The 27,917-nt window shown below is 45.4% G+C and overlaps 1 protein-coding gene across 4 annotated transcripts in view; it reads right to left on the bottom strand.

Moving 5' to 3' along the window:
* The window catches only part of LOC143782161 (cytochrome P450 2C20-like), a 151,961-nt gene that overhangs the window by 22,990 nt on the left and 101,054 nt on the right, over positions 1–27,917 (bottom strand). For all 4 annotated transcript variants that reach the window (XM_077269301.1, XM_077269304.1, XM_077269303.1 and 1 more), the window contains exon 6: positions 14,141–14,282. In XM_077269301.1, coding sequence (XP_077125416.1) covers positions 14,141–14,282 — 142 coding nt within the window. The remainder of the gene's footprint in view (positions 1–14,140; positions 14,283–27,917) is intronic.

Raw genomic sequence — 27,917 nt, 5'->3', positions numbered from 1 at the left:
CCGGAGATGGAGGCAATGTCTCAGTACATCCAGGAGAATCTGGCAAGAGGATTCATTAGAAGTGTCAACCGCAGGGGCTGGGTTCTTCTTCATGCAGAGCGGAGAGCTAAGTCCATGCATAGACTACAGGGGTCTTAACGCCATCACCGTTAAGAATAAGTACCCACTGCCCCTGATATCTGAGCTCTTTGATAGGCTTCGGGGAGCAAGGGTATTTACTAAACTAGATCTGTGGGGTGCTTACAACCTGATTGGTATCCGTGAGGGGGACGAATGGAAGACAGCTTTTAACACCAGGGATGGGCACTATGAATACCTGGTGATGCCCTCCGGGCTCTGTAATGCCCCAGCCATTTTCCAAGACTTTGTGAACGATATCTTATGGGATATGCTCTCCACCTCGGTTGTAGCCTATCTGGATGATATTCTCATCTACTCTCCAGATATAGACTCCCACCGGAGAGATGTTTGCAAAGTCTTTGACCTTCTAAGGGCAAACTCCCTCTATGCAAAGTTGGAGAAGTGTGTGTTTGAGCAGGAGTCTTTGCCTTTCCTGGGCTATATCATATGGGCCCAAGGATTGGCTACGGAACCCGCCAAGCTACCGGCTGTGATGGACTGGCAGGAACCCCATTCTCTCAAAGCGGTGCAGCGCTTTATGGGGTTCATCAACTATTATCGCCAGTTCATTCCCCACTTCTCAACTTTGGTAGCTCCCCTGGTTGCCCTCACCAAGAAGGGAGCTAATCCCAAATTGTGGTCGGAGGAGGTCTCCAAGGCCTTCCTCTCTATCAAGTCACACTTCGCTGGCGCTCCTATTTTACATCGCCCTGATGTTGATAAACCATTTATCATGGAGGTGGATGCCTCTTCCGTCGGTGCTGGAGCAGTCCTCTTCCAGAAGGATGCTCAAGGTCGGAAGCATCCTTGCTTCTTCTTCTCCAAGACCTTCACACCGGCGGAGAGGAATTATTCCATCCGGGATAGGGAGTCGCTAGCCATGAAGTTGGCCTTTTCGGAGTGGAGACACCTCCAGGAGGGGGCTCGCTTTCCCTTCCAAAAATGTGGTGTATTTGCAAACAGCCAAGCAGCTAAACTCTCGCCAGGCGAGATGGTCCCTGTTTTCAGTGATCTATACTCAGGTGCTTCTTGAAGTATGTGTGGGGTTATTGTCCTGCTGGAAGACCCATGACATAGGATGCAAACCCAGCTTTTTGACCCCGGGCACTACATTGCAACCCAAAATCCCTTGATAATCATCTCATTTCATGATGCCTTGCACACAGTCAAGGCATTCAGGGCCAGAGACAGCAAAACAAACCCAAAATATCTTTGAACCTCTACAATATTTGACTGTAGCTACTGTGTTCTCTCGCTGCTGAGAGATGCTGAATTGTGTGCTGGATGTGCAGAGTAGCACTGTCTGGCGCTAGGTAGCTTCCACCATTCGCGAGCAGGCAACAACACTAGGGATCGGAATGATTTGGAGCTTTCATCCATCGACAGGCATACATCTACACACACATTAGCAAGTTTACACTAACGCATGGCCGAGCGGCCATGCAAACCTTTTATAGCAGTAGTGTTCCGGGACCTTCATGATGGTCCAATAGGAGCTGCAACAGGACCTGAGCATGTGACCCCCGACCTCCAATGGGAGGACGTCCCGTGGGCATGCTCAGTATGGAAAAAGCCGGACTTAGTCCCAGAAAGGCCTGCTCGCTGCTGATCAATGCTGGCTACAAAGGCAGAGCCTGGAAAGACAGCAGTAACCATTCACACAGTATCAGCTTGAGCCAGACGCTGGGACCGATGTCTCCGCTGAGCAGGTTCCACTGTGGCTGGAGGAGAATGGGAGACCACAGCGGACATGGTTTGAGATTCTCACTGTGCAGCGGCAGGATCTCAACATCTAACATTACTGCTCCTCCTTGGGCCTCGCTACGTTCAAAGGCTGCAATGAGCAGCGGAGCCTGAATGTGCTCCACAGGTTCCCAGCTTCTGTCCTCTGGGCCGTGACCCTTACAGTCCACCAGATAGTATTTTTTTGCCATGTACCACCTTGCACCCCAAGATATAGTTCACCTCGTACTCATTAACCCAATGTCCCGGCAGATGACTGGGAAAATCGGAACATATAGATGGGTTTTAAGAGGGTACATGAAAAGTTTTGGTGATACCTAGGCATGGAGGAAGAGCCAAATGGTAAACCGCAGGGTTAACCTGTTCCAGAACCTTGAAAGGGACTATGTAGTAAGGCGCAAACTTAGTGGACTCAACTCGCAGCCTGTTGTTACGGGCGGAGAGCCACACTAAGTCACCAGGAGCAAAGGTCGGAGCGGGGCGCCGGTGTGCATCGGCAGAAACCCTCATTCTCTCCTTGGAGGCCCAGATGGCATCCTGTTTGTGGTCCCAAATGTCACGTGCCTCCACCGCCTAGTCTGTCACCCTAGAATCGGTGGATGACACGGGCATGGGCACAGGGACAAGCGGATGCTGGCCAAAATTAAGGAGGAATGGGGTCTGCTCAGTGGAGTCAGCTACGGCGTTGTTCAAAGCAAATTCCGCCCATGAGAGCAAAGATGCCCAGTCATCCTGCCTGGCGGAGACAAAATGTCGCAGGTATGTGACCAGAGTCTGGTTGGCCCTCTCTACCAACGCATTCGTCTCGGGATGGTACGCAGAAGAGAGATTCAGCTCAATGCTGAGTAAACAACAGAGCTCTCCCCAGAACCGAGACGCAAACTTGGGACAATTTTGTCAGGCATGCCATGTAGACGGAAAACATGTTTAATGAACAACGCCGGCAAGGCCCATGTAGAACGTAACCGTGGAAGCGGCACCTAGTGCACCATTTTAGAAAAATGGTCGGTGACTACCCAGATAGCGGTGCAGCTACAAGACTTGGGTAAGCCCACCACGAAGTCCATCCCGACCATCTCCCAGGGCATGATTGCCACCGGCAGGGGGTAAAGTGGCCCAGCAGGCCGTTGCCAAGGAGACTGATTCTTGGCACAGGAGACACACCCGAATATAGTCCCCAACGTCACGGGCCATATACGGCCACCAGTACGTCCTCGCCAGAAGCTCAGATGTCCTCTTGGTCCCAAAATGTCCACACACCCTGGACGAGTAAGCCCAAGAGAGAACCTCCGGTCACAAATTAGATGGTGCGAAAGTCTTGCCTGGGGGCACAGACTCTAGCGAAAGTGGAGCCACAGTTCTCAGGCTCTCTGAAGGGACAATAAGCCAAGGCTCCTCCTCCTCTCATGGCACTAAGGAGCGGGAGAGAGCGTCGGCACCAGTGTTCTTCTCCCCAGAGAGAAAATGGAGGGTAAAGTGGAACTGGGAGAAGAAAAAACAAATTGGCCAATGAGTGCAATGAAAAAATTAGCAACTATTAAAATTTATAAAGCAATAATCCCTGACTAGATGCTGGAAATATGCTAAACCTATTGCCACACCTCACCTTCACGAATTGCAGATAAGAGCAGTATTATTGTAGAATATAGAAGGGATGTGAACCACTCATAAAAGATTTTATCTTGTACTAGGCAGCAACAAACTCAGAGTACAGATCACCGTAAAAAACATTAGTCAATGAGTGCATGGAAAAAGCAGCAGCAAGGCTTAGAAATTATAGAGCAATAATCCCTGACTAGACGCCTGTCATACGTTATACCTACTGCCATACCTCACACTGCACGAATTCCAGATAAGAGCAGTATTATTGTAGAATATAGAAGGGATTGAATCGGCCCTGAAAAGATTTTTTGTTGTACGTGGCAGCAACAAACTCTAGAGGAACGTAAGCATCACCATAAAAAACATGAATCTGTCAATGAGTGCATGGAAAAAAGCAACAGCAAAGATTATAATTTATAAGGCAATAATCCCTGACTAGAAGGCTGTAATACGTTATCCCTACTACCACACCTCACCATAGACTAAGTGTAATTAAGAGTGGTATTATTATAACAGAATAGAATCTAATTGAATTAGCTCTGAAAAAAGTGATTAGTTTAATATAGCAGCATCAAGGACTGTTATTTCATGAACCCTGAGGGGAATATAGTGGAGAGTTTCGCATCTAGTCAGCCTGATATGGAGGAGACCAGGAACTTCTGCACTTACTGTACAAACTTTCCTGTCCCATCTGTGAAATCCTGAATGAAGTATGAAAACTCCCTATGTGACGACCACCTGACAGCACACAACAAGGCAATGGATCATATATTACTAATATTACCCACCGGCTCTTTTCGTTTCCAAAAATGTTCCTTCAACTAGAAGATGGAGACTCAGAAAAGCATTTTTTTCAAATTACTAAGGAGTGAGTCTCTTACACTGGTAAATGTATTCAATAAGTGCAAGGGATGCCAAAAATTAGAAGGAGGCATTCCAAAACCTTTTTAAAGAGACATAGTGGAGGGTCTCAGAAAACATTTTTTTTCCCATGATTAATGAGTGGGTATCCTATGCACTAAGTGCACGGGGTGAAAAACATTTATCCCTGGGGGTATACATATGTATATCAAAGAATATACGAGGTAGGCCTCTAAAAATAGTTAATGCGGGCATCATAAACACTCTTAAAAAATTTATAGCGAGAGTACCATAATCACCCTGTTGATATGGTGGTGGAGGAGGAGGAGAATGACACAAAAAAAACAAAATCCTGAAGCGTATACCCATGTTTGGGTGAGAATGGGTGCATGGGAATAGACCAAGAAAAAAAACAACACTGAATTTGATGAATTTGAGTTAATGTTCCACTGCAGTCATCTGGTTGTGTAGAGAAGTCTGGCCCAATCTAGCCCTTGTTCATTTTGATGATTCAGTCTTTCAGCATTTTCAGTTGACAGGCGGATGCGTCTATTGGTTATAATGCCCCCAGTGGCACTAAAAACCCTCTTTGACAAAACTCTATCGGCAGGGTAGGCCCGGACCTCCAAGGTGTAGAGAGACAGTTTCATGCCACGTGTCTAGCGTGGATACCCAATAGTTGTAAGGCACAGAGGAATCATGGAGGATGCTGGAACTGTCGACAAGGTACTAATTCAGCATCTTCCAAAACTGTTCCCTCCTCAAAGTACCCTTCACTGTAAAACCAACTTGTGTGCATTTATGTTTCACCTACCTCACTCACCACCACTGAAACAAGGAGGACACCTGCACTTTTAGATTAGTCCTCCTCACTGTCAGCTCCCTGACCCACTGGTGAAGAGTTCTGCTGCAGCTACAGAGTAAGAGAGAAGGTGCTCAATCTTGGCCTTCTTTAGCTGCTCCTGACCACCTCTAGTCTATGATTAGTCATAAAGGATGTGAATCACCAGAGAGACCAGATATCTAGTCTGGCCTTGCCCTATACTTATATTTCTAAGATTTATTTACTTAGATTCAGGCTCAATATCAACTACCGTATGTATGTCAAAAGTGCATGCACTATCTAGATACATATGGCAAAACAAACCTCCAAGAATTGTAAAAAAATCTTCTTTTTAAAAGTAGAGATAGAGTGGGCATAGCTCAACCCAACATTCAAACATATTATGAATCAAATATTATTTTACTGAATAAAAACTGGCTTCTGAAAAATAATAAACAAAATTGGGTGGTCTTGGAAGAGGATCTAAATGGAAAAAAATTACATAAGCTCTCTATGAGCAACATGTCCACTGTTTCATTGGAAAATATCTCCATAACTATCTTCCATACAATTTTCTCTAAATTTCGATTAGGGAGATGGATTGAATTGTGAATTAGTGATTGTTCTTCTTTATTCACAGGTGAAAACAAAAATTACTATAATAAATTTTCAAGCATTAAAATACACACATGGCTTACCAGGGGAGGAACTCCTCAAATTAATAGACCTCAGAAAATTCATAAGGAATAAGTTAACAATTCATCTTGTCCTTCCAATAGCTATTTCCATATTATTGAATAATCCTTTATCCGACTTAATATGAGATATGAAGAACGTTTATTGCTTTTTCAATTCCGACGTCAAGGTTATTAACCAATAGTAAAGTGGGAAATAGATCTAAACAAAAAATTCTCAGAAAAAATGGCAACAAGCCTTTAAATTAACATACATATTAAATACTAGATGGTGGCCCGATTCTAACGCATCGGGTATTCTAGAATATGTATGTATGTATGTATATAGCAGCCACATAGTATATAGCACAGCTCACATAACACAGACAGCCACGTAGTATATAGCACAGCCACGTAGTATATAGCACAGCCACGTAGTATATAGCACAGCCATGTAGTATATAGCAGCTACGTAGTATATAGCAGCCACGTAGTATATAACACAGGCACGTAGTATATAACACAGCCCACGTAATATATAGCAGCCACGTAGTATATAACACAGCCATGTAGTGTATAGGAGCCACAAAGTATATAGCACAGCCACGTAGTATATAACACAGCCCAAGCAGTATATAGCACAGCCCACGCAGTATATAACACAGCCCACGTAACACAGACAGCCACGTAGTATATAGCACAGCCATGTAGTATATAGCATAGCCACATAGTATATAGCAGCCACATAGTATATAGCAGCCACTTAGTATATAACACTGCCCACGTAGTATATAGCACAGCCACGTAGTACATAACACAGCCCATGTAATATATAGCACAGCCCACGTAGTATATAACACAGCCCACGTAGTATATAACACAGGCACGTAGTATATAACACAGCCCACGTACTATATAACACTGTCCACATAGTATATAACACTGCCTACATAGTATATAACACTGCCCACGTAGTATATAACACAGCCCACGCAGTATATAACACTGCCCATGCAGTATATAACACTTCCCACGCAGTTTATAGCACAGCCCACATAGTATATAACACAGCCCACGCAGTATATAACACTGCCCATGCAGTATATAACACTGCCCACGCAGTTTATAGCACAGCCCACGTAGTATATAACACAGCCCACGCAGTATATAACACTGCCCACGCAGAACACAGCCCACATAGTATATAACACAGGCACGTAGTATATAACACTGCCCACGTAATATATAGCACAGCCCATGTAGTATATAACACTGCCCACATAGTATAAAACACTGCCCACGTAGTATATAACACAGCCCACACAGTATATAACACTGCCCACGTAGTATATAACAGCCCACGCAGTATATAACATTGCCCACGTAATATATAGCACAGCCCACGTAGTATATAACACTGCCCACGTAGTATATAACGTTAAAAAAATTAAAATAAAAAATAGTTATATACTCACCCTCCGGCGGCCCCCGGATCCAGGCGAGGCGTTCAGTGATGCTCCTCGCGACGATCCGGTCCCAAGAAAAGAATGCATTGCGGTCTCGCGAGATGATGACGTAGCGGTCTCGCAAGAGCGCTACGCCATCATCTCGCGAGACCGCAATGCATGGCCCTAAGCGTCGCGATGAGCATGAAAGGCCCCGGAAGGTGAGTATATCACGATTTTTTATTATTTTTAACATTAGATCTTTTTTTTTTTTTTTTTTACAGTTTGTCACACAGGCTTAATAGCAGCATTAACAGACTGCGTTACACCGCGTTATGCCGCGGTGTAACGCAGTCGGTTTAACGGACTGCTAAAACGCTATGTGGGCGGCGGGCGCTGACTGGGGGGGAAGTATGGAGCGGGCACTGACGGCAGGGGAGTAGGGAGCTGCTATTTCGCGGCCGGACTGTGGCCGTCGCTGATTGGTCAATCAGCGACTTGGGATTTCCGTGACAGACAGACAGAAAGACGGAAGTGACCCTTAGACAATTGTATAGTATATTAAATACTAATGCCAACATACATGAAAATTATTATAAAATATTTCCAAGATGGAACTTGACGCCAGTAGGACTTAAAGAATTGTATCCAGATTATTCCGATCTTTGTTGGGGACATTGTAGAAGTAATATTAAGCATATATTTTGGACTTGTTCAAAGATAAAACCTTTATTGAAAAAGATATATGATTTGCTAAATGAATTAGGGAAACAAAAAATATATACTGTATGTCCCCACAACTTTCTCTCTTATCCCTAGAAGCAGACTCCCTTTACTAGATAAGACAAACAAATCTCTTTGCATGTTTCTGCAATTTCCAAATTACTCATCAGAGCGAAGTGTAAAGATATAACTGATAAAATCACAACACATAACATGTTTGAAGTAGCCTTAGCACTTAAAGACAATTGTCTTCCAAAATATGATTCCAAATGGTTTACACGGAATGCATCTTTTTCTTCCATTGTGGAGTCCAATTTGTATGACATTTCTCGATTGTCAACCAGTTAAAGGGAACCTGTCACCCCCAAAATGGAAGGTGAGCTAAGCCCACCGGCATCAGGGGCTTATCTACAGCATTCTGTAATGCTGTAGATAAGCCCCCGATGTATCCTCAAAGATGAGAAAAAGAGGTTAGATTATACTCACCCAGGGGCGTTCCCCGCTGCGGTCCGGTCTGATGGGTGTCGCGGTCCGGCGCCTCCCATCTTCTTATGATGATGTCCTCTTCTTGTCTTCACACTGCAGCTCCAGCACAGGCGTACTTTGTCTGCCCTGCGCAGGCACCGGGTCTCTCTGACCTTTCCCGGCACCTGCACACTGCAGTACTTTGCTCTACCATCAACAGGGCAGACAAAGTACGCCTGCACCGGAGCTGTGGCATGAAGACAAGAAGAGGACATGATCGTAAGAAGATGGGAGGTGCCGGACCGGGACCGCCCCTGGGTGAGTATAATCTAACCTCTTTTTCTTATCTTTCAGGATACATCGGGGGCTTATCTACAGCATTCCAGAATGCTGTAGATAAGCCCCTGATGCTGGTGGGCTTAGCTCACCTTCCATTTTGGGGGTGACAGGTTCCCTTTAAAACGTGTAAATATATAACTTTGATCAATTTTATTACACTTTGTATCTTGACAGTGTTAATATTTTCCTTAGTTGTCTATATTGTTTTTCACACCCTACCTTTATCCTCTGTCTAATTCTTTTCCATGGTTTAATTTTTCCTTACCCTTCTTTATCGTTTGCTTATATAGGCAATCACCCTTTACCTTTTCCACCATATTTCTTTTCCTTTTTCTTCACCTTTTCCATTTTCACTTTTCCTTCTTATTCTTTTACATTTCTCCTTTCTTGCCTCCCTTACATCCTTTTCCTAACTTTTCCTTCCATTCCTTTCCTTTTCCCATTCTTACCTTTTCCCTTTATCCCTCCTTCTTTCCTTATCTTCCCCTTTAGGACTATTTGGAGACTTGTAATTCCTTTATTCTACTTAAAATGTCAATATTAATACTATGTGTATTGTTCTACATATTTACTTATTTTATATTGGTCTCCCCTTCATACCCTCCATATGTTTGTAAAAACTTTCCCCTAATAAAAAATTATTTTAACAAAAAAAGTGCATGCACTACACGCACCATAAGGCAAGTGGATAGGACTTTGTGACCCACACAGTATCAAAGCCTAGAGAAGTAAGTTCCAAAAAGTCAGAATCATTTGGACTTTTTGCAACTTGTTTGCCGGAGTCGCAGTACCTTTTGAGTTGCAATGCGACCACATTCACTTGCACTATGCTGTGATATAGGAATTGCATACAGCAATCTGTGGTAGCCCCAGTCTTAAGCAGGGATCAGACAAGTGTATGAAAAATCATTCATTCTTATCCATACTGTCATCCTTATGACATACGTACGACATCCGTTTTTATACATAAACAGTAAAAAAAGTACAAAGCCAAGTTCAGTTTTCTATGGACTTGTAAAAAATGGATGCCATATGGATGGTGTTTTACACACAGACCATTGAAACTACCCCATTCACCTGCATTGGTCCATGTACTGTCTGTATTATTATTATTATTATTTATTTATAAAGCACCATTGATTCCATGGTGCTGTACATGAGAAGGGGTTACATACAAGTTACAGATATCACTTACAGAAAACAAACTTACAATGACAGACTGATACAGAGGGGCGAGGACCCTGCCCTTGCGGGCTTACATTCTGCAGGATTAAGGGGAAGGAGACAGTAGGTTGGGGGTTGCAGGAGCTCCGGTGTTGGTGAGGCGGTAGCTTCGGTGGTGATGAGGAGGCAGCGGGGTCAGTGCAGGCTGTAGGCTTTCCTGAAGAGATGAGTTTTCAGGTTCCGTCTGAAGGATCCGAATGTGGTGGATAACCGGACGTGTTGGGGCAGAGAATTCCAGAGGATGGGGGATATTCGGGAAAAGTCTTGGAGGCAATTGGATGAGGAGCGAATAAGTGTGGAGGAGAGAAGGAGGTCTTGGGAGGACCGGAGATTACGTGAGGGAAGATATATGGAGATTAGTTCAGAGATATATGGAGGAGACAGGTTATGGATGGCTTTTTAGGTCAGTATTAGTAATTTGAACTGGATACGCTGAGGGAATGGGAGCCAGTGAAGAGATTTGCAGAGGGGGGAAGCGGAGGAGTAGTGAGGAGAGACATGGATTAGTTGGCGCAGCAGAGTTAAGGATGGACTGGAGAGGTGCAAGGGTGTTAGCAGGGAGGCCGCAGAAAAGGATGTTGCAGTAGTCAAGGCGGGAGATGATAAGGGCATGCACAAGCATTTTAGTAGATTGAAGGTTGAGGAAAGGACGGATTCTTGAGATATTTTTGAGCTGGAGGCGACAGGAGGTGGAAAGCGCTTGGGTGTGCGGTTTGAAGGACAGGGCAGAGTCGAAGGTTACTTCGAGGCAGCGGACTTCCGGTACGGGGGAAAACATGATGTCATTGATTGCGATAGATAGGTTGGGTAAGGAAGATATGTGGGATGGAGGAAAGATGATGAGTTCGGATTTGTTCACTTTGAGTTTGAGGAAGCGAGAGGAGAAGAAGGAGGATATGGCTGATAAGCACTCTGGGATTCTGGACAGCAGAGCGGTGACGTCTGGGCCAGAGAGGTAGATCTGGGTGTCATCAGCATAGAGGTGGTACTGGAATCCATGGGACTTTATGAGTTGTCCCAAGCCAAGTGTATAGATTGAGAAGAGTAGGGGTCCTAGAACAGAGCCTTGGGGGACTCCAACAGAGAGAGGGTGGGATGAGGAGGTAGTGTGGGAGTGGGAGACACTGAAAGTGCGGTTGGAAAGGTACGATGCGATCCAGGATAGGGCGAGATCTTTGATGCCAAAGGAGGAGAGGATCTGTAGTAGGAGGCAGTGGTCAACTGTGTCAAAAGCAGAGGACAGGTCTAGAAGGAGGAGTAGAGAGTATTGTCCAGTAGCTTTGGCGGTAAGTAGGTCGTTAGTGATTTTGGTCAGGGCAGTCTCAGTTGAGTGGTGGGGGCGGAAACCAGATTGTAGATTGTCGAACAACAAGTTAGATGAGAGATGGGAGGAAAGTTCAGCGTGGACATGCTGCTCCAGGAGTTTGGAAGCGAATAGGAGCAGCGATATTGGGCGATAGCTGGACATGGCAGTTGGATCGAGGGTTGGCTTTTTAAGGATAGGCGTGATTGTGGCATGTTTGAACGCAGAAGGGAAGGTGCCAGAAGTTAGTGATAGGTTGAACAGGTGGGTTAGGGATGGGATAAGTGTGGTGGTGAGGTTGGGGAGGAGGTGGGATGGGATGGGGTCGAGCGCACAGGTGGTGAGGTGCGATTTGGAGAGGAGACAGTTAAGCCCCCGCTCAGTGATTTTGGATAGGGTTGTTATGGGGTTTGGGCATTGGTCTGGTATACAAAGGGGTTGTGGTGGTTGAACAATGAAGACTTGTCTTGTTTGGTCGATCTTATTTTTAAAGTGTGTGGCAAAGTCCTCAGCAGAGATGAGGGAGGATGGAGGGGGCAGTGGGGGGTGGAGGAGGGAGTTAAAGGTTTTGAATAACTGTTTGGGGTTGTAGGATAGGGAAGATACGAGGGTTGTGAAGTAGGCCTGTTTAGCAGAGGTGAGAGCAGATTTAAAAGTGAGTGTTGCCTGTTTGAATGCAGTGAAATCGTCTTGCGAGTGTGTTTTCTTCCAACGCCGCTCCGCAACCCTGGACACTTGCCGGAGCTATTTAGTGGTGTTATTGTGCCAAGGTTGTCTATTGATACGTCGCACTCTGCCATGGACGAGAGGGGCAACCATGTCAATAGCTGATGCGAGAGTGGCATTGTAGAAAGCAGTGGCAGTGTCTGTGTCGTGGAGTGAGGATATGGATGCCAGTGGTAGGATGGAGTCAGAGAGTGTGTGGGCATCTAGGTGTGCAAGGTTTCTGCGGGGGTGCGCATGTTGCTGGACACGGATGGCCGGTGAGGAGGACAGGGATGAGAAGGTGAGAAGATGGTGGTCGGATAGAGGGAGAGGGGAGGTGGTGAAGTTAGATAGAGAGCAGAGACGGGTGAATACCAGGTCTAGTGTATGCCCGTCCGTGTGGGTGGCTGCGGAGGACCATTGAGTAAGTCCAAAGGATGAGGTAAGGGACAGAAGTTTGGAGGCTGTTGACTGAAGGTTATCAATGGGAATGTTGAAGTCACCCATGATGATGGTGGGAATGTCAGGAGAGAGAAAGTGAAGAAGCCAGGTGGAGAATTGGTCAATAAAAGCAGTGGTCAGGCCTGGAGGTCGGTATATGATGGCCACTTGGAGGTTGGAGGGGGAGTAGATGCGGACAGAATGGACTTCAAAAGAGGGGAGGATAAGGGAGGGAGGAGGCGGGATTGGGTTAAAGGTGCAGTTTGAGGAAAGGAGAAGACCCACTCCTCCACCATGTTTGTTGCCGGGTCGAGGAGTGTGGGTGAGGTGGAGGCCTCCGTAACATAGCGCAACAGGGGAGGCGGTGTCAGAGGGTGTTAGCCATGTTTCTGTGAGGCCAAGGAAGGCAAGATTGCGGGAGAGAAAAAGGTCGTGAATCACATGAAGCTTATTGCAGATTGAGCGTGCATTCCAGAGTGCTCCAGAGAGAGGGAGCAGGGGGGTGGGCGTCAGGGGCACAGCTTTTATGTTGGAAAGATTGCAGTAGTTCATATTGGATAGGGAGCGATAGGAGGGAGTAGTAATGGGAAGTATGAGATGTGGGAGTCCAGGGATGGGAGATATGTCTCCAGCAGTGAGGAGAAGCAGAGAGAGAGAGCGCAGGTGGGAGGAAGAGAGTGGCCGACTTGTTTTATGTTCTCTTAGGACAGATTTGAGGTTGAGGAGCAGGTCAGCAGGAGGTCAGGTGGGGAGGTAAGAGGGAAGGGGAGATGATTATTAGGTTAGAGAGTGCTGGGCTTTGTGATAGCGAAGGAGATAGAGGACTAGTGGAGCAAACACTGTAGGGGCATGTAAACATGGTGAAAGAGTAAGATGGGTTAATAGAAGAGCTAGATCCAAGTAATAAGAAGTGCTTACTCAGCAGACATACCCAGAAGAAACAGAACATAGAGTGGGGTCCTGACTTCTGCCGTGACTAACTGCCATTGAAATAACTGCAGCGTCTTAATGCTTCGCTTCGAAATGCTTTGCTGCAGAAATGCGCGTGCCTGACCCCACACGCGTGTCCCCCTTAAGAAGCTACTAAATTTATAGGGCAGAGTAAAGGATCAGGTGAGAGGGATTGTGGGTCCTTATTTGGGATAAAATAGCAATTGGCCAACACCCCAGGGGAGGTTACATGATCAAAGGCAATGAGCCTGGCTGCAAACATATGCTCTAACACCTTGACCACGATTATATCTCCTGTGACCCCAGCATGGATGGACAGCAGTAAGTAATACAATGCAACAAATGAATTTAACAAACATTCAGCAGGACCATTAAAGGGAAGGTTGCGGGATCATAGGTGGCAGATAGCAGCAGACAGCAGAGAGGTTTGTACCATTAAAGGGAAGGTTGCAGGATCATAGGTGGCAGATAGCAGCAGACAGCAGAGAGGTTTGTACCATTAAAGGGAAGGTTGCAGGATCATAGGTGGCAGATAGCAGCAGACAGCAGAGAGGTTTGTACCTATGTGTACCTATGTCTGTATGTTATCAGTTTTGCATATCGACAACACAGACATAAAATTTGCTCATCTGAAAAAACCCTTAAGCTGATCAAAAGTGAGCTTTTTGCCCTTTATTCCACAACAACTATAATGATGCCAATAAAATGCCTGGTTGCTTACTTGTAATGTCTGGATACTTTAGTAGGATAATGATAGCATATGTCAGCGAGGTGCTGGTGGTCTCTGTTGCAGCCAAAAACAGGTGAATCAGATTGACTATTAGATTGTCATAGGTAAATTCTGTAGTTGGATTGCCTTTTTCCTGAGAAGAAAATAGTAAGATTTATCACTAGTTTTATACTGTCGTGTGTACAAATTTATTTAAAAAAATTCAGATGATATACAGCTCTGGCAAAAATTAAGAGACCACCACATCAAAACCCTGTCATGGGCAGCCCAATCTCCAGACCTGAACCCCATTGAAAACCTCTGTAATGTAATCATAAGGATGATGGATAGTCACAAGTCATCAAACAAAGAAGAACTGCTTAATTTTTTGCGCCAGAAGCAGTGTGAACGATTGGTGGAAAGCATGTCAAGACGCATGAAAGCTGTGATTAAAAATCGTGGTTATTCCAGAAAATATTGATTTCTGAACTCACCCTGAGTTAAAACATTAGTATTGTTGTTTCTAAATGACTATGAACTTGTTTTCTTTGCATTATTTGAGGTCTGAAAGCACTGTTTTTTTTTTGTAATTTTGACCATTTCTCCCTTTCAGAAAAAAAATACAAACTTTATTGGTTGGAAATTCGTAGACATGTTGTCAGAAGTTTATAGAATAAAAGAACAATTTACATTTTACTCAAAAATATACCTATGAAGAGAAAAATCAGACAACTGAACACTTTGCAGTGGTCTCTTAATTTTTGCCAGAGCTGTATATGGTGTTGAGTCCAAGACATTATATTGCAGCTCCACGCACTAATATAATTGCACTGGCCATTCTAGCATACTGTCAGCCAAGATAGAAGAGGAGATGAAGGATGCAGTGGATTGGGAATCTAGATTAGGTGAGTTTAAGCTTCTTTCTTTTTTATTTTCATTTACTGTTACCCTTGGAAATAGATGGTGTGGCATCATACTGTGTGTAAGGTACTGTGAAGGACATCATCCTGTACAGTATAGTAAGCAACTTTACTGTATGGAAGGATGTGGGGCCATCATACTAAATGATGTGCTGTGTTGACCACCATACTCAATGGTACGTTGTGGCGGACATTATTGTTAGGGTTGGTGGATTGCACTAAACAAATATAATGCAATAGTACAATCGCAACCCGGGGTTCACCATGCAGAGATGTTAAACTGCAGCTAATATGAACAATGGCAGAACACACAGCGAGCAATAGCTAGCTCACACTGAGTTACACGTCACTCAGTGAATGGTACACAAGGTTGTGTCACTCGCACATAGCAACGGAAAAGATGCTCTGCAGTAAAGCTGTGTAACTCACACACAGTAACAGAGCAGGTATGGCACTAAACATGATCCCTGTTAACCGCACACGGGGTAAATAGCAAACAGTGGTCACACAGCCAGCCAAAAAGCTCAGCCAATTCCTCTCCGGAGGTGCCGGAATTCTAATGGCTAAACACCAGCCCTGAATTCACACAAGCAAACTCCTCTCCGAAGGTGCCGGAATTCTAACGGCTTACCGCCGACCCTGAGCACATTCTGACATAGACCACACTGCTACAATGACTCATACACAAATGTACATGGTTGATACTAGAGCACGAGCATGCGCCTCTGAGAGCCTTTTATATGTAAAGCTCAAGTCCAGTCGGACAGGACCTTGCTTGTGGATCAATCCGGAGCTGCCACATTACCAGAGCAGCTGACGACCGACCACCAATGAGACATCGCCACATCATAAGAATGCTCAGTAGGGTGATTTCTGGACTTAAGTCTCCAGAGCGTTCGCTCATCGCCTACAGCTGGTTACCATAGGCTTGGCTGAAGAGCCAGCAGTAACCAGACGAATGGCACAAGCCTAAGCAAAACGCTGGGACCGATATCTATGCTCAGCAGCACCCGCAGTGGTCAAAGCTGGATGGGAGACCGCAGATGCAGGCAAGGCTTAGGATCTACCCTGTGCAGCGGGAGAATAACAGCGCCTAACAATTATACTGTGATAGAAGTGTCATTATAATAATCCTGAATAAAAAATTGCCCCTCACTATGTTGTCTGCACAAAATATGACCCCCACACTGTCCCTCTTATGTACATGCTCTTTACACTGACCTCTCCTTTTCATACCGGCTCCCTCTTCACACTGTCCTCTCATACTGTGTCCGCCCTATTGTGCCCAGTAGGTATACTGTCCCCTCCTAGCTGTGCCCTTACACTGTCCCTCCATGCTACGCCCCACTACTCAGTTTCTATTCTGTGCCCACTCACTTTTCTCCCCCCATACTGTCTCCTCACACTATTCCCCTCCCTCCTTTTACTGTCTCCTCTCACATCCCCCCTGTTCACCATACTATCTCTTCATATATTTACCCCCTCACTTTCTATACTGCCTGCTCACCTGACTCCCCATACTGTTTCTGCGCACATCCCATCACCCTCACTCCCCGTACTCTGTCCACATACATTTTTCACATCGCTACTCATACTGTGTCCACATACATTCCCACGTTCGCTCCCAATACTGTCTGCACCCATCCCCCATACTGTTTCCTCATATATGCCCCCATTCCCCCATACTGTTTCCTCATAAATGCCCCCTTTCCCCAGTACTGTTTCCTCATACATGCCCTCATTCCCCCATACTGTTTCCTCGTACATGCCCCCCATTCCCCAGGACTATTTCCTCATATATGCCCAATTGCCAATTCCACCACCTCCATCATTTCCTCCTCCTCACCACCCCCATTATTGCCCTTTCCACTACCACCATCATTGCATTCTCCCCACCACCCCATCATTGTTCTTTCCACCACCTCCATCATTCCTTTTTCCCCCACCACCCCATCATTGCCCTTTCCACCACCTCCATCATTGCCTTCTCCACCACCAGTATCATAGCTTTTTCCGTCACCACCCCATCATTGCCCTTTCCATCACCTCCATCACAGCCTTCTCCACCACTCCCATTATTGCCTCCTTCCCCACCACTCCCATCATTGTCTTTTCCACTACCACCATCATTGCCTTCTCCCCCACGCCATCATTTCCTCCTCCTCCACCATCCCCATCATTGCCCTTTCCGCCACATCCATCATTTCCTCCTCCCCCACCATTGCCCTTTCCACCACCACCATCATTGTCCTTTCCACCACCATCCTTGCCCATTCCACCACCTCCATCATTTTCTTCCCCCCACCATCATCATTGTCCTTTCTACCACCACCATCCTTGCCCATTCCACCATCTCCATTATTTCCTCCTCCCCGGCTTCCTGAGGAAAGGACCAAGCCTCCTGTGACCCCGCTCTACGACCGCCGGCCCTCAGGTCAGATACCTTAAATTCAGACGATAAGATGGACCCCCATCTTATATAAAAAAATCTTTTTTTTTTTGCTATTTTCCACCCAAAAATTTGGGGTGCGTCTTATGGTCCGATGCGTCTTATAGTCCGAAAAATACGGTACATACTTTATGTAGAGGGCAGTGTGGCTGGCAGTACAAGAACATAGTGTGAAAAGGGGCAAATCTAAGAAATATTTAGTATTGTGGTGTTCGTAAATGTAAGATCTGTGAAAATACAAAATTATTTAAACTGAAAGAAATAAAAATCAAAACACTAGAATTGCAATTTTTTGGTCACAGCACTTCCCTCAAAAAGGTAAATCAATAAGCAATCAAAATATCATATGTACTCCAAAATGCTGTCAAAAAAGCCACAGGCACAATAAGCATGTCATGCAAAAACAAATCAAGCACTTACATAGCTCTTTCCACAGAAAAATAAAAAACGTTACTGTTCTCAGAAAACATTCTGAACATTTTTTAACCACTAAAATATAACAAAAAATCCATATCAATTAGGTATTATATTGATCTGGAATATAATATTGTCAAAAAAGATTTTTTCAATTGTTGCAATTTAAAAAAATATATTGGAATTTCAGCCTTTTCACCATTTTACCACTCTTGCAATTTTATTTGTTTGTTTTTTTCAATATTTGTATTGGAGTTTTAAGCTAAACAGTTAACAAATTAATAAAATAAATAGAAATATGGAAAAGGGATATGAAATTTGTATGTTAGAGGGAAGGAAAACAAAGGTGTAAAAAGAAACAAAAGGAGAGCAACAAATAACAGAAATAAGGTCTATCAAACATTGTAATATTTAAATTGCTGATAAAATTATATCTTATCATTATCATTTACCTTTTCATGATATTCGCCATCCATGTTCAGCTCAAGTCTGAAGAGGGTGTATGAAGAGGGCTCATGGGGGAAACTCAGGTGGTAATGGTTATGTGTTACAGTCAGAACCTGCCTCCAACAGCTGCAGGTGTCTCCTCTCATGACTGTTAACCTGTTAAATGCTGCTGTCAAACTCTGGGAGAGGCATTAACAATGCGCCAATGGGGAGGGTATTATTCTCTTCAGCATGCCTGTGACATGATTTCGGGTCTCTGCTGGGTTGCTTTGACAGCCCAGGGGTTTGCTGAAGACCTTTGTGCTTCTCATTACTCAGCTTTATTGAAACCCTGTCTGTAGTCGGAATTTAAAGGAGACCATGATTTTTACTACATACTGTAGTATTGCTGAATATAGTACAAGTGATCAGACAATCGCATATTCAAGTCCCCTTAGGGGACGAACAAGTAAAAAAAACATGTTTTCAAAAATGTGAAAAAAAATAAAAAAAACATAAAAGTTCAAATCGTTTCCTTTTCCCCCATTAAAAATAAAGATAATAAAAAAATACACATGTAACGTCAGATCTATCAAAATATAAAAACAATTACCGTATTTTCCGGCATGTAAGACGACCTTTTAACACCTGAAAATCTTAAAAGATCGGGGTCGTCTTATACGCCGTGTGTCAGCTTATAGGGCAGGTGCGGACCAATGTGCATATGGTGGGAGGGGGGGGAGTGGTCCCGATGATGAAGTGAGGGGGCGTCTCACAGGGAAGGAGTAAGTGGAGTATCCCCCTATTACCTCATTGTGGCAGCGATACTCTGTGCTGGGGGACGGCGGCGGCAGCTCCTCTTTGTACAGCATGGTGTCTCCGTGCTGGGGGCGTCGGCGGCTCCTCTTTGTGCAGCGTGGGGGCTCTGTGCTGGGGGGCAGCAGCGTATCTTTGCGTAGCGTTGGGGCTCCAATGGCATTTCCTCAAAGCTCGGAGGCCCCGGCAGCTCCATTTCTGCGATGCGGTGGCCTCCGGGAAAATGGCCGCTGGGGGCAGCGCATACTGATTTAGATCTCGTCCCGAACAGTATGTGGTAGCATTACCGCGGGTCGCAGTCACAGCAGCGGGGTCACACTGACATCGGACAGCATGATCCTGCAGCGCTCTGACCGACGCTCATACCGATAAGACCCACCACACTGGTGTTTCCCACATTGTCACACAGATGTCAGCGTGGGAATCACCACAGGAAGCCGGTAAAACGCTAAACAAAAACTCAGCAAATCCGCAAACATTTTTATACATGCCTTTTTGCTGTGGATTTGACTGACTCGATTGAAGTCAATGGGTTTAGAAATGCTGCAGAAATGCAAAGAGAATTGGCATGCTGCAGAAAAAAACCACACTGCAAATAAGCACAGAAGTTTACTGATCATGTGCACAACACTTCAGCATTGCCATTGAATAAGCTTGCATAAGGTTTCCATAACGTTTTGGCCTTTTTTTGAGCGGCAAAAAAGTTGCGAAAACGTATCAAAAACGCATTGTGTGCACATAGCCTTATACAGTATATTCAAGACATTCTTTACATGCAGTAAATGGTGAGTTGGGTAATTGCAAATAATATTGGGATAGTAATGGTAATGTTATAGTTTTCTCATTAAACTTATTTATTAAATTTTGGTTGGGTTGCATGGTAGTGCAATCATTTTTTAAGTTATAACTAGTGTTGAGCGATACCTTCCGATATCCAAAAGTATCGGTATCGGATTGGATCGGCCGATATTCAAAAAATATCAGATATCGCCGATGCCGATACCCGATACCAATGCAAGTCAATGGGACCAAAATATCGGAAATAAAATAAACCCTTTCTTTCCTTGTAGTTTCTTTCTACATGAAGGAAAACAACTAAGAATAATGTAGGATGTATTGGGGGAGGTGGAGGAGACATTAAAGGCATAGAGGTTTAGCCCAATCAAATGGAATAGCAGGAATTATTTTTTTTTTTAAGACGATCGGAGTTACAAAGATATTGACTATGTTAAGATTTTTTATATTTTGTCAGATATTGATGTTTCACTAATTCCATGCTCTTCACCTTCTTTTTTACTTCTCCGACACTTTCTTCTTCATCATCCTCAGCAGCAGCATCTTTTACATCAACTTCTTCTTCACCTTATCTATCTTCTTCTTCACCCTCTTCCTATTATTCTTTTTTGTTACATTCTTTATATTCTTTTTATTAAACTATTATTCTTCTTCATATTCTACTTCTTCATCATATTCTTATTTGTGACAGGCATTCCTGTAGTTGTTATCTATAAAAGTTTGATTACACCTTCCGTTCTGCCTGTCACAAAAGAGTTACAACAGGGTTTGTCTGCCTTTAGTTTGGCCTGCAGCAGCAGGCTTTATCCAGGGGCACCACGAGAAGGAACGGACTCACCCCCATACACTGCTTAGTCTTCTTCTGCTTATAATTTAGATAATATCTTTTGCTCTGATGTTTAGTCTTATGCTTAATGTTCTTCTGCTCTTTGTTCTGCAGCTTCTTGTTCTTCTGCTTCTCGGTCTTCCAGGTCGTCGTCTCCAGGGTCGTCGTCTCCGGGGTCGTCGTCGTCATCAGGGTGGTCTTCAGGGTCGTCGTCTCCAGGGTCGTCATCTCAGGGGTTGTCGTCTCTGGTGTTGTCGCCATATTAGGGGTGGTCTTCAGGGTCGTCGTCTTTAGGGTCTAGAACTTGGAAATGTAGCAGAAGGTACAAGAAGGCTGAGAAAATGCCGAGAACCTGCTGACCTAAGCCAAAAGCTCTACCCGGAACCAGCTGACGGTACTGGAACCAGGATGGGGAGCAGAAGGTACAAGAGCAAAAGACACTGCCGAGAACCAGCTGACGGTACTGGAACCTGGATGGGTAGCCGAAGGTACAAGAGCCAATGGAACTACCGAGGACCAGCTGACGTTACTGGAACACGGTTACTAAGCAGGAGGTACCCGTGCCAGAAAGCACTACCAAGGACCACCTGACGTTGGTGGAACTCGGATACCCGGAAGGAGGCACCTAAGCCAAAGGCTCTGCCCAGAACCAGCTGACGGTACTGGAACCAGGGGGACCTATTCAACATTGTCTTCCTAGAGCCCCAACTAGCGGTGTTGGAGCCCAGGGTCAGCAGGGGGAGCAGAGTGTAGGCCGAAGCCTGCACTCGAGGCAGTTTAATATCTGTTGTTGTGTCTGCGTGGCGGTCGCAGGACATGTTGCTGGCTACACAGCAGGGGAACAGCTGGCATTGCTGAACCCCACTGACACAGTGGCAAAGCGAGTGTTTTTCTCTGTGCAGCCAGCACTTCCGAGCACCAACTGGCAGTGTTGGAGCCCAGGGACAGCAGGAGGAGCAGAGTGTAGGCCGAAGCCTGCACTGGAGGCAGTTTAATATCTGTTGTGTCTGCGTGCCTGTTGCAGGACACATTGCCTGCTACACAGCAGGGGAACAGCTGGCGTTGCTGAACCCCACTGACACAGTGGCGAGGCAAGTGTTTTTCTCTGTGTAGCCAGCACTTCCGAGCTCCAACTGGCGGTGTTGGAGCCCAGGTCAGCAGGAGGAGCAGAGTGTAGGCCGAAGCCTAATTGGAGCAAATTGAAAGGGAACCTTTAAACCCCCCCAGGCGTTAGTAACTAGAAGAGCCACCTTGTGCAGCAGTAATGCTGCACAAGGAAAAGGTGGCTCTTTTAATTATGTTCCTTGCACACGCTGAATGAAACACTTATTAAATTTTGCCCCTCATACCGTGAAACTGTCTCGCAGGCGGGACTTTCCTTCTTAATGAGACGAAGCACAGCTGTCAAAAATACCCCCTTGGTGCTGGGCGCAGCCTCCTGAGCATTGCTATTTTGTGTTACGGAGTCTGCGCTGTTGTGTTATCCCTTGGCCATGCGCTGTTACTGCGCAAGCCCATGAATCCCAGCCCCGTAGTGTCTTCTGATTTATTCACACTGCGCGACTGGGATTCATGGCCTTGCTGTTGTGAAATTGGATTTTGGGCTCCCCCGGTGGCCACTGGTGGAATTGAACTGGTGTGCATCATCCTCTCTGTTCACCTGTTTCCATCAGGATGTGGGAGTCGCTATTTAGCCTTGCTCCTCTGTCACTTCCATGCCGGTCAACATTGTAATCAGAAGCCTTTCTGTGCATGTTCCTGCTGCTAGACAACTCCCAGCTAAGTTGGACTTTAGTCCTTGTTTGTTTTTGCATTTTGTTCCAGTTCACAGCTGTAGTTTCGTTTCTGTGTCTGGAAAGCTCTTGTGATCTGAAATTGCCACTCTGATGTTATGAGTTAATACTAGAGTCTTAAAGTAATTTCAGGATGGTGTTTTTTGATAGGGTTTTCAGCTGACCATGAAAGTGCCCTTTCTGTCTTCCTGCTATCTAGTAAGCGGACCTCAATTTTGCTAAACCTATTTTCATACTACGTTTGTCATTTCATCTAAAATCACCGCCAATATTTGTGGGGGCCTCTGTCTGCCTTTCGGGGAAATTTCTCTAGAGGTGAGCCAGGACTATATTTTCCTCTGCCAGGATTAGTTAGTCCTCCGGCCGGCGCTGGGCGTCTAGGGATAAAACGCAGGCTACGCTACCCGGCTACTGTTAGTTGTGCGGCAGGTTTAGTTCATGGTCAGTTTAGTTTCCATCCTTCCAAGAGCTAGTTCTTATGTTTGCTGGGCTATGTTCTCTTGCCATTGAGAACCATAACAGTTTGACCGGCCGGAAAGGGTTAAATTAATTGACAGAGAAAGGAGAGATAAGAGAAGTCTGCTGAAGATTTTTTTTTTTTTTTTTTTTTTTTCCTTCAGTTCTGAGTGTGCTTGTAATTGAATCTCTTGCAAGTCTGCCTATATTGCAGCCTTTCTCTCTCTCTCTCCTTCTAATCCTGGAATGGCTCTGTGTTCACCTGTTTAAAATGGATATTCAGAGTTTAGCTGCAGGTTTGAATAATCTCACCACGAAAGTTCAAAATTTACAAGATTTTGTTGTTCATGTTCCTATATCTGAACCTAGAATTCCTTTGCCTGAATTTTTCTCGGGGAATAGATCTTGCTTTCAAAATTTCAAAAATAATTGCAAGTTGTTTTTGTCCCTGAAATCTCGCTCTGCTGGAGATCCTGCTCAGCAGGTCAGGATTGTGATTTCCTTGCTCCGGGGCGACCCTCAGGATTGGGCTTTTGCATTGGCTCCAGGGGATCCTGCGTTGCTCAATGTGGATGCGTTTTTTCTGGCCTTGGGGTTGCTTTATGAGGAACCTCAGTTAGAACTTCAGGCGGAAAAGGCCTTGATGTCCCTATCTCAGGGGCAAGACGAAGCTGAAATATACTGCCAGAAATTCCGTAAATGGGCTGTGCTTACTCAGTGGAATGAGTGCGCCCTGGCGGCGAATTTCAGAGAGGGTCTCTCTGATGCCATTAAGGATGTTATGGTGGGGTTCCCTGTGCCTGCGGGTCTGAATGAGTCCATGACAATGGCTATCCAGATCGATAGGCGTCTGCGGGAGCGCAAACCTGTGCACCATTTGGCGGTGTCTACTGAGAAGACGCCAGAGAATATGCAATGTGATAGAATTCTGTCCAGAAGTGAACGGCAGAATTTTAGACGAAAAAATGGGTTGTGCTTCTATTGCGGTGATTCAACTCATGTTATATCAGCATGCTCTAAGCGTACTAAGAAGCTTGATAAGTCTGTTTCAATTGGCACTTTACAGTCTAAGTTTATTCTATCTGTGACCCTGATTTGTTCTTTATCATCTATTACCGCGGATGCCTATGTCGACTCTGGCGCCGCTTTGAGTCTTATGGATTGGTCCTTTGCCAAACGCTGTGGGTATGATTTGGAGCCTCTTGAAACTCCTATACCCCTGAAGGGGATTGACTCCACCCCATTGGCTAGCAATAAACCACAATACTGGACACAAGTAACTATGCGGATTAATCCGGATCACCAGGAGATTATTCGCTTTCTTGTGCTGTATAACCTACATGATGTGTTGGTGCTTGGATTGCCATGGCTGCAATCTCATAACCCAGTCCTTGACTGGAAAGCTATGTCTGTGTTAAGCTGGGGATGTAAGGGGACGCATGGGGACGTACCTGTGGTTTCCATTTCATCATCTATTCTCTCTGAGATTCCTGAATTCTTGACTGAATATCGTGACGTTTTTGAAGAACCTAAGCTTGGTTCATTACCTCCGCACCGGGAGTGCGATTGTGCCATAGATTTGATTCCGGGTAGTAAATACCCTAAGGGTCGTTTATTTAATCTGTCTGTGCCTGAACATGCTGCTATGCGAGAATATATAAAGGAGTCCTTGGAAAAGGGACATATTCGTCCTTCGTCATCTCCCTTAGGAGCCGGTTTTTTCTTTGTGGCTAAGAAAGATGGCTCTTTGAGGCCGTGCATTGATTATCGGCTTTTGAATAAAATCACGGTTAAATATCAATATCCGTTGCCACTGCTGACTGATTTGTTTGCTCGCATAAAGGGGGCCAAGTGGTTCTCTAAGATAGATCTCCGTGGGGCGTATAATTTGGTGCGAATTAAGCAGGGGGATGAGTGGAAGACCGCATTTAATACGCCCGAGGGCCACTTTGAGTATTTGGTGATGCCTTTTGGTCTTTCAAATGCCCCTTCAGTCTTTCAGTCCTTTATGCATGACATTTTCCGTGATTATTTGGATAAATTTATGATTGTGTATCTGGATGATATTTTGATTTTTTCGGATGACTGGGACTCTCATGTCCAGCAGGTCAGGAGGGTTTTTCAGGTTTTGCGGTCTAATTCCTTGTGTGTGAAGGGTTCTAAGTGCGTTTTTGGGGTTCAAAAGATTTCCTTTTTGGGATATATTTTTTCCCCCTCTTCCATCGAGATGGATCCTGTCAAGGTTCAGGCTATTTGTGATTGGACGCAACCCTCTTCTCTTAAGAGTCTTCAGAAATTTTTGGGCTTTGCTAACTTTTATCGTCGATTTATTGCTGGTTTTTCTGATGTTGTTAAACCATTGACTGATTTGACTAAGAAGGGTGCTGATGTTGCTGATTGGTCCCCTGCTGCTGTGGAGGCCTTTCGGGAGCTTAAGCGCCGCTTTTCTCCCGCCCCTGTGTTGCGTCAGCCTGATGTTGCTCTTCCTTTTCAGGTTGAGGTCGACGCTTCTGAAATCGGAGCTGGGGCGGTTTTGTCGCAGAGAAGTTCCGATTGCTCCGTGATGAGACCTTGTGCCTTTTTCTCGCGTAAATTTTCGCCCGCCGAGCGGAATTATGATGTTGGGAATCGGGAGCTTTTGGCCATGAAGTGGGCTTTTGAGGAGTGGCGTCATTGGCTTGAGGGGGCTAGACATCAGATGGTGGTATTGACTGACCATAAAAATCTAATTTATCTTGAGTCCGCCAGACGCCTGAATCCTAGACAGGCGCGCTGGTCGTTGTTTTTCTCTCGGTTTAATTTTGTGGTGTCCTACCTGCCGGGTTCTAAGAATGTTAAGGCGGATGCCCTTTCTAGGAGTTTTGAGCCTGACTCCCCATGTAATTCTGAACCTACAGGTATCCTTAAGGATGGAGTGATATTGTCTGCCGTTTCTCCAGACCTGCGGCGGGCCTTGCAGGAGTTTCAGGCGGATAGACCTGATCGTTGCCCACCTGGTAGACTGTTTGTTCCTGATGATTGGACCAGTAAAGTCATTTCTGAGGTTCATTCTTCTGCGTTGGCAGGTCATCCTGGAATCTTTGGTACCAGGGATTTGGTGGCAAGGTCCTTCTGGTGGCCTTCCCTGTCTCGAGATGTGCGAGGCTTCGTGCAGTCTTGTGACGTTTGTGCTCGGGCCAAGCCTTGTTGTTCTCGGGCTAGTGGATTGTTGTTGCCCTTGCCTATCCCGAAGAGGCCCTGGACGCACATCTCGATGGATTTTATTTCAGATCTTCCTGTTTCTCAGAAGATGTCTGTCATCTGGGTGGTGTGTGATCGTTTCTCTAAGATGGTCCATTTGGTTCCCCTGCCTAAGTTGCCTTCTTCTTCCGAGTTGGTTCCTCTGTTTTTTCAAAATGTGGTCCGTTTGCATGGTATTCCGGAGAATATCGTTTCTGACAGAGGTACCCAATTCGTGTCTAGATTTTGGCGAGCATTCTGTGCTAGGATGGGCATAGATTTGTCTTTCTCGTCTGCTTTCCATCCTCAGACTAATGGCCAGACCGAGCGGACGAATCAGACCTTGGAGACATATTTGAGGTGTTTTGTGTCTGCAGATCAGGATGATTGGGTTGCTTTTTTGCCTTTAGCGGAGTTTGCCCTCAATAATCGGGCCAGCTCTGCCACCTTGGTGTCTCCCTTTTTCTGTAATTCGGGGTTTCATCCTCGATTTTCTTCTGGTCAGGTGGAATCTTCGGATTGTCCTGGAGTGGATGCTGTGGTGGAGAGGTTGCATCAGATTTGGGGGCAGGTAGTGGACAATTTGAAGTTGTCCCAGGAGAAGACTCAGCTTTTTGCCAACCGCCGGCGTCGGGTTGGTCCTCGGCTTTGTGTTGGGGACTTGGTGTGGTTGTCTTCTCGTTTTGTCCCTATGAGGGTTTCTTCTCCCAAGTTTAAGCCTCGGTTCATCGGCCCGTACAAGATATTGGAGATTCTTAACCCTGTGTCCTTCCGTTTGGACCTCCCTGCATCTTTTTCTATTCATAATGTTTTTCATCGGTCATTATTGCGCAGGTATGAGGTACCGGTTGTGCCTTCCGTTGAGCCTCCTGCTCCGGTGTTGGTTGAGGGCGAGTTGGAGTACGTTGTGGAAAAAATCTTGGACTCCCGTGTTTCCAGACGGAAACTCCAGTATCTGGTCAAATGGAAGGGATACGGTCAGGAGGATAATTCTTGGGTGACTGCCTCTGATGTTCATGCCTCTGATTTGGTCCGTGCCTTTCATAGGGCTCATCCTGATCGCCCTGGTGGTTCTGGTGAGGGTTCGGTGCCCCCTCCTTGAGGGGGGGGTACTGTTGTGAAATTGGATTTTGGGCTCCCCCGGTGGCCACTGGTGGAATTGAACTGGTGTGCATCATCCTCTCTGTTCACCTGTTTCCATCAGGATGTGGGAGTCGCTATTTAGCCTTGCTCCTCTGTCACTTCCATGCCGGTCAACATTGTAATCAGAAGCCTTTCTGTGCATGTTCCTGCTGCTAGACAACTCCCAGCTAAGTTGGACTTTAGTCCTTGTTTGTTTTTGCATTTTGTTCCAGTTCACAGCTGTAGTTTCGTTTCTGTGTCTGGAAAGCTCTTGTGATCTGAAATTGCCACTCTGATGTTATGAGTTAATACTAGAGTCTTAAAGTAATTTCAGGATGGTGTTTTTTGATAGGGTTTTCAGCTGACCATGAAAGTGCCCTTTCTGTCTTCCTGCTATCTAGTAAGCGGACCTCAATTTTGCTAAACCTATTTTCATACTACGTTTGTCATTTCATCTAAAATCACCGCCAATATTTGTGGGGGCCTCTGTCTGCCTTTCGGGGAAATTTCTCTAGAGGTGAGCCAGGACTATATTTTCCTCTGCCAGGATTAG

Source organism: Ranitomeya variabilis, chromosome 6, assembly GCF_051348905.1.
Source record: "Ranitomeya variabilis isolate aRanVar5 chromosome 6, aRanVar5.hap1, whole genome shotgun sequence".
NCBI classification, from domain to species: domain Eukaryota; kingdom Metazoa; phylum Chordata; class Amphibia; order Anura; family Dendrobatidae; genus Ranitomeya; species Ranitomeya variabilis.
This window is presented reverse-complemented; position numbering and strand designations above follow the sequence as displayed.